The following is a 6,877-nucleotide window of genomic DNA, read 5'->3' as shown; positions in this document are numbered from 1 at the left end:
GTTCTACCCTAGATGTTGGAGCACTATGCCAAGAGCTTTTATTTTGTCGTGCTGTAGTGTTCTTTCACTGTATTAATGCTATAAACAATGAAATTTTCACCCATTCCATTAGAATCTTTTTAGTCCACTTGAGGTGCAACCGGAATGGGCAATCATTAGGATTTCTAACACTTTCCAATTACCCAAGCTTTGGTCCTAGCTTCTCAATACCCAAGCTTTGAGAGCGCCTCTCAAATCTTGGGCATGCCTTTGTCACACGTCATGCTTAGAGCCCAAGTGCTGAAAGTGAGCCCACCTAATCTGGTACCCACTCTTTACCACATACACCAAAGTACTCTTGGACATACATTTGTAATATAAAGATAAGCTGTAGGTAGGTAGCATTGGATGAAAATACTAGTCATCCCAATTTGCCATTGTACATTTTCATATTCCTCATAGACCAGTTTAGACACTTTGTTAATACGCCGCCATTGGTTTACCTCATAGGTCAGATAGGTCATGCCGTAGACCAGCATAGATGCTAAAACTCTTGCAGTGGTTTGTCTTAGACCAGTTTGGGGCTCTCTCACACACACACACACACACACACACACACACACACACAATTGGCAGGACTATTAGGCAGTCATCTCATGCACTGTTGGGGCTTAGCAAAGCCTTCTTGAAGCAGCAGCATCGTCGCCTGTACAGGAGCAGACAAAGCAACCCTCTTTGAAAATTCCCTTTGTCACCTACATGGGTGTAGACCAAGCAACCCTCCTTGAACATTCCCTGCACATACGCCAAGGTCCTATATTATCCAGCCACCAAAAGCCTAAGTAATCAAAGGAGCCAGTCCCCTGCCAACCACAGAAACCACTTAACTACTGCCTATTCAATTGAAATTGAGTAAACATATAAGAGAACCCACAAAGCTGACAATTCACAATTTTGATCCTGCCTCCACTCTGGAACAAGACAAAATATGATGTGTTCACCTATACATCACTGTGAGGTATAGCAATCATAGCTCAAGTGTACAAGGCTCGAAAACGAGGCGCAAAACAGCAAGCAAGCACTGTTGAGATAAAAGCCAGTATCAAGCTTCTTGACAACTGATGTGAATACAATGGGAGCCAAATACTTCATCAATCAATCTGTCCTACACATAATGCTCTCAATTGTGTACAAATCCTGTTGTATGTCCTACCTCACACCGATTGATTGAATCCTTCAAGAACCCTATTTCTGGCTAGCACATCTCCGCATGAATAACGGCACAATCCTCCTTGGCCTCACAGAAATGCTGCTTTTCTTCCTTAAGATCATGCTCGTTGCCGCTTGTTATTGCTGCACGTTGGGCATTTGTACTGCTTTATATGCTCAGCTCTCGCGGGTGTGACTTTCACACATTTGCCATGGAACCATCGCTCACATATATCGCAGCAGATCCAGAATTCATCGGGACCATAATTCTCATTGCACATACCACACAATGTGCTTTCATGCTCTTCTTCCTCTCCTTCATAATTATCCTCCTCGTCGTCATACTCATCTGGAGCTTCATCCTCATAGTCATTGTCATCTTGAGAGGTGGGAGCCTTGCTTGGCTTCTGCACATATTAACATTAACAGAATTACAAAAAGAACCAGTTTTGACATGAAGCACGTTTTCTCACACAGCCTGGCTTTGAATTCATAGTAGGAAAGTAACATATGTACATACTGTGCATCACCTACAAAGCCTGGTCAGTATGACCATCCATGACATGCGAAGTGAAGGACATTTTATATGATAACAACTTAGAACTAAATGTATCCCTCCCTCTCCCTATCCTATTAAGGGCAATCAGGTCAAACGAGCAAAACTCAAAATACCCATAAATGCCATACCCATACATTTCTTAATGTACATTCAATCTATGACACTAAAAGCATGGACATCCTACATGATATCTCATAGACAACTTTGGCACTAACAATATATTCAGGCAAGTTATATGGTGTAGGCATGTTCGTCTTTTACCTTTGCACGTGACCACACACAAAATGTCAAAAGGCTTAGGTTTTTGTACTTTTGCAACCACTGAAAAAGGCTTAGTTACATAGGTAGGCGTAGTCTTTGTTCTTTGACATCAGTAATTTACTAAGCTACCCCTCCGTACTATGACATATAAGCAATTAACCTGTCAGTTTATTTAAGCTGCCCACTTCTTTCCAATGATACCAGTAAATTCAATCTAATGCTAATCAATCATTTGACAGAAACTATAGTGAAGCGCAAAACTCTTACTGGTTTGATGGCAGATGAATTAGCCTTGTTGTTGTTTGACTTGTGGCTAACAGCAATACTCTCCCTTGCACTGTTCTCTTTGACAGGAGGAGCAATGCTCTCTTTAAGAGGCTTTCTCCCTGTGACAACATCAAGAACCGTAGGCATATCATTGATCATATTGAAAAGCTTCTTCCTGCAGAAATGGCAAAGAGACATCACAGCTAAGATGATGAGCTAGCCAGAAATCATACAGTATGCACCTTACAAATATAGCTTAAATCAGGACACGATAGCATCATCATTACACAATCGACTAATCGAAGTTGCCTTATGAAAGCAAATAGAACGATGCAAGTCCATTTAAAACATTTGAACCAGAATAGCTTTAGCAAACATCAAAAAACAGTGACAAACATGAAAACTACGAAGGATAATGACTCTGACGTACAGGTTGCCAAACAAAGGCAGTGGTGATTCTTGCTTTAGAATTATGAGGCGAATCTACTGAATTCACACAAGAAATAAAGTGCGAATTATATACTCGTGGTTGCCATCCACAAGACAATATAACGATTACCTCTATCAAGCATAGCATTGACGAATTACTATGGCACTCCCACTACATTAAGTACATACCCGTCCCCCAATACACACACGTACAGATATGGATATAGACTAATGTAGATGCCTGCAAAGAGTTTCTCATACATCCAAAATAAGAGCACTCGTCCATGATGAAGCCTAGCACTAATAGAAGGATTCTAAGTACAAAGTTCAAACATAACCTGTAAAACCTCCTCACTTTCTTGGCTTTCAAAAGTATGACAAAAAAGCGATAAGCAGTATTCGGGCAACAACTACTCTCTTTTACATCCTTTAGTATTACAATGGTTGAGGTAACAAGAATCACATACAATTGGCGTGAGGGAATTCTCTGCTCAGCAAACATATTCATAAAGCAACTAATCACAGATCGAAACAGGTGAAAAAAAAAATGTGGATAAGTGAAGAATAAGAAACTAACCTCTCATTTTTATCAAATCTTGCCCCAAAATAGAAGGCAACTGAGACAAGCCATGCATCACTATGCACTGCAACCAAAGACAGCCAATCCTTTCGCAACATGCCATCCCGGGCAAAGTTAATGCCCAAGGCTGGCTCCGGAAGCTCGGGAGGAACCTCCTCAGCCGGTAAATTCACTTCCCATAACTCATCCGGAAATCCATACAAGCATAGATTCTCTTTCTCTGCATGCACAAGTCCCCCTTAAGCAATTCAATCGCACAAAAACTAGCAGTGAACTCTAGCCAACAAGTCTACCAATGGTTTTGAAAAAAATCCTAACAAACAAATCAGTGTTTCTGTCCTTCAACAAGCAAAGGACCAGGATAGCTTTACTACAAAAAAGGATTTTAAAGCAATGTTTTCACATATTCCCTCCACTTTGCAATAATTTATATGAGAGACCCAGAAAAAACAATAATCGCCTTATTTTTTTAAACAAACACTTCAAGACAGAAATAAACTGAAACAGAAGAAATTCGTAAAGGAGCCAGAAAATCAACATTCATAAGTGAAATAGAAATACCATAGCTAATTCACAAGTATTTTGCTCAAATTGAAAGTGCCTCAGAAAGGCGGAAAACAACATAGTCTTTTTCTATTAAAAAAAACTTGAAAAATAAGAAACTCACTCAGAGCCCCGCTATATAAAAATATACAACTTCTAGAGCAAAATAAGGTCAAAAACAGATTATGCTTCCAAAGCACAAAAACACAATTTTCAAAAGAACAGAAAGAGCACTGAAACAGAGGAGTGTGGGAAATCATAGCGAAAGAGAACCTTGAGCCCCAAAATCAGATCTGGCATTTACCTGGATCGCACTGCTGAAAGAATGCCTCAACATCTGCACAGAACAGGAGAATTAAGGTGAAGGTCAGTTAAGTTCCGCAAAAACAGCTAATCGCAAATACAAAGTGAAAATTACGAAAATAACTATGGAGTAGATTAGGGTTTCCCGCAAAAATGGAAGCACAAAAACATTAGGGCTACGCAGAAGAAGTTAAATGTCCAAATTAGGAAAATTAACAAGCTAGCAGAGAGAAAGAGGGCTTTACAGAAAAAGAAATTGGTGAATCTCAAATAAAACGAGAAACAGGTAGCGTGTATAACGGAAAAAATTAGGGTTAGCAGAGGGAGCAGTACAAAAGCAGGATATGGAAAACAAACAAATTCGAATACGCACACCAGGAAGAAGAAGAATTTACCTGTAGTGAGTGCTTTTAGGACGCCTGCGCGACGACCCAGAAAATCCTTGAACACCTCCTCCACTGTGCGAGGGTTGGGCGGAAGGGAGTTCTCCTCCATACAAATCTCTGCGAGATTTCTGAGAAGGCCTAGGGTTTCTTCTTGATGGGCGCTCGCACTTTTGGGTGGGAAAAGCCTTTCATGCGGAAATCTGTTGGGTCTCCTCCGCTCTGCGTGCTCTTGACCTTTTCTTTCCAAGAGTGTGTGTGGAGAGAGAGAGAGAGAGAGAGAGACGGGGGGGGGGGGGGGGGGGGGGGAGTTTGCAGAGGCAGAACTTGGAAGTGAGAGAAGAGAGTTGGGCGTTTTAGGTCCCTGTGCGCGTATGTGTGTGGAATGCCCAATGATTCAATGTGATGAATGGCACACGTGACACACTAGAAGGAAACTCTCTTAACAAAATGGACGAGTCGGAATGACCAAAAAAGTTAACAGGAAAATTCAAATGATCTCCCCCCGATTCCCTTCTGTCTTAGTAATTTTCCCTTTTCACTTCCATCTTTCATCCATACGCACGTTGAGCATGACAGTCTCATTTTCAAAAAGTCCCTCCCACTTCTCTCCAACAGACTCCTCAGTTAGAATTGAGCCGAGAGGAACCCTCTCCTCCTCTACTACACTTTCCCCTTTCACGTTCTCGTGTTCTATCGGAAGTCCCACTACGCCATTCCCCCCTTGGGAGCCGGTAAACCATGGCGCTCCAAGACACGCTGGTGAATGGTATCACTTGTTGGTAATCTTTATCCTATCAACGCTCTGCTCTCGATTGCTGCCTCACCAAAAGGGGGATTCATTGGACACGTTTCGCAGCTCAGAGCAGGCGTGCAAGGACCCCTGTCGTACGCATGCAGTCCAAGCTCGCCCCATCTTCAACCCAAATGCCCTTTATGCATCAGCACATGCAACAAGATTTGTTCCACTCCCTGACTCCCAATGTTGCAATACAAGGTGTCAATGCAACTACAAAAACCTAACCAAGTAAACCCTAACTCCCCGTCTCTTAATGGTCAATTTTACGTGATCTCTAATGTTTGGCATAATATTAAAAATCTTCCTCAAAACACTGAGGATAATCATGTGAGCCCTCAATCTCATTATGCAATTAATGAGAATAAGCATGCAAGTATTTTAGAGGAGAATAGTAAAGATAATGCAGAATAGCTAACGAAGGTAATATTGAGGCTCGAAATCCTGATTCTTCGTACCAAGAATACCAGGAAGCTTCTGCAGGGGAAGTTGTAGTGGGTACTCTTGAGCTTAATCATTGTTTAAGCATTTGCAAGAAAGAGTTGTCATTGGACTTTGTCATGGAATTAGACCTCCTGTTGAAGTTCTGAAGCAATGGATTGCTCAAGAATGGGTGTCTTGGAACATATTTCAGGCTCTGGTTCAATATCTACTAACTACTATTTGCTCTTTTTTTATGACTCTAGCAGTGCCTTAGAAGTGATTTATAAGACCTAAGGAGACTGCATCTCCTTCCCTACCACCCTTTATATAAGTGTTGGGCTCCTAGCCCTAGCTTGCTTTAGGATCCCCTATTCGCTTGTGCAGTCCAAGCCCTTGGCCTAGGTCTGTGACCCCCTGGGTTGCCCTTGGCCTTACATTACTCCCCCCGGATACTACATGAGTGATCCTCCTTCCTACCGCCCTTTTATATAAGTGTTGGGCTCCTAGCCCTAGCTTGCTTCAGTATCCCCTATCTGCTTGTGAAGTCCAGGCCCTTGGCCTAGGTCCGTGACCCTTTGGGTTACTCCCCCCTTGGAGAAGTGTTTTCGTCCTCGAAAATAAAAGTGAGAAATTTCTTCTTAATAACACTAATGTTTTCCCAAGTGGCACCTTCTTCAGGTCGGTCTTTCCACTTGACTAGAGCTTGTCGATGCACATGATGACAAGTACGTAAATCATGATAGTCTAAGAATCGCTCAGGTTCATGCGGTTGGGTCGGAGGTTCAATGAAATCAACCAAAACGTGATGGTCAATGACATTGTTATCCCCATGCAAGCATTTACATAAACAACTTACATAAAATACCACATGAATACGAGAGTGCACAGGTAACGGAAGTTTGTAGTCTTTATCACCCACTCGCTTGAGTATCTTGAAAGGCCCACAATATCACGGAGATAATCTAGGAGTTGACCCAATCTTCATACTTTCTGAATGCTCTGGGACATGCAAAATAACCTCTTTCCCTTCCCTGAAGGTAACTTGTCGACGTTTCTTGTCAGCATACTTCTTATACCGATCTTGTGCTTGTCGAACATTTTGACGAGTTAGTTTCAACATGTCCATATGGTCTTGGAGAAAATCC

At 41.9% G+C, this 6,877-nt stretch overlaps 1 protein-coding gene across 1 annotated transcript; it reads right to left on the bottom strand.

Moving 5' to 3' along the window:
* Positions 1 to 900: 900 nt before the first annotated feature.
* On the bottom strand, positions 901 to 4,817 carry LOC147465342 (PHD finger protein ALFIN-LIKE 3-like). The gene is made up of 5 exons (XM_086519517.1): positions 4,526 to 4,817; positions 4,132 to 4,164; positions 3,282 to 3,504; positions 2,276 to 2,450; positions 901 to 1,595 (listed from the first exon to the last, which is right to left on the bottom strand). The coding sequence occupies exons 1-5, from the start codon at positions 4,623 to 4,625 to the stop codon at positions 1,308 to 1,310; spliced, it is 819 nt and encodes a 272-aa protein (XP_086375643.1). The 5' UTR covers positions 4,626 to 4,817; the 3' UTR covers positions 901 to 1,307.
* Positions 4,818 to 6,877: the final 2,060 nt, after the last annotated feature.

Source organism: Adiantum capillus-veneris, chromosome 1 (assembly GCF_014529385.1).
Source record: "Adiantum capillus-veneris isolate H3 chromosome 1, ASM1452938v2, whole genome shotgun sequence".
Classification (NCBI taxonomy): Eukaryota; Viridiplantae; Streptophyta; class Polypodiopsida; order Polypodiales; family Pteridaceae; genus Adiantum; species Adiantum capillus-veneris.
Note: the sequence above shows the minus strand (reverse complement) of the source record. Positions and strands in the feature narration are given on the sequence as shown.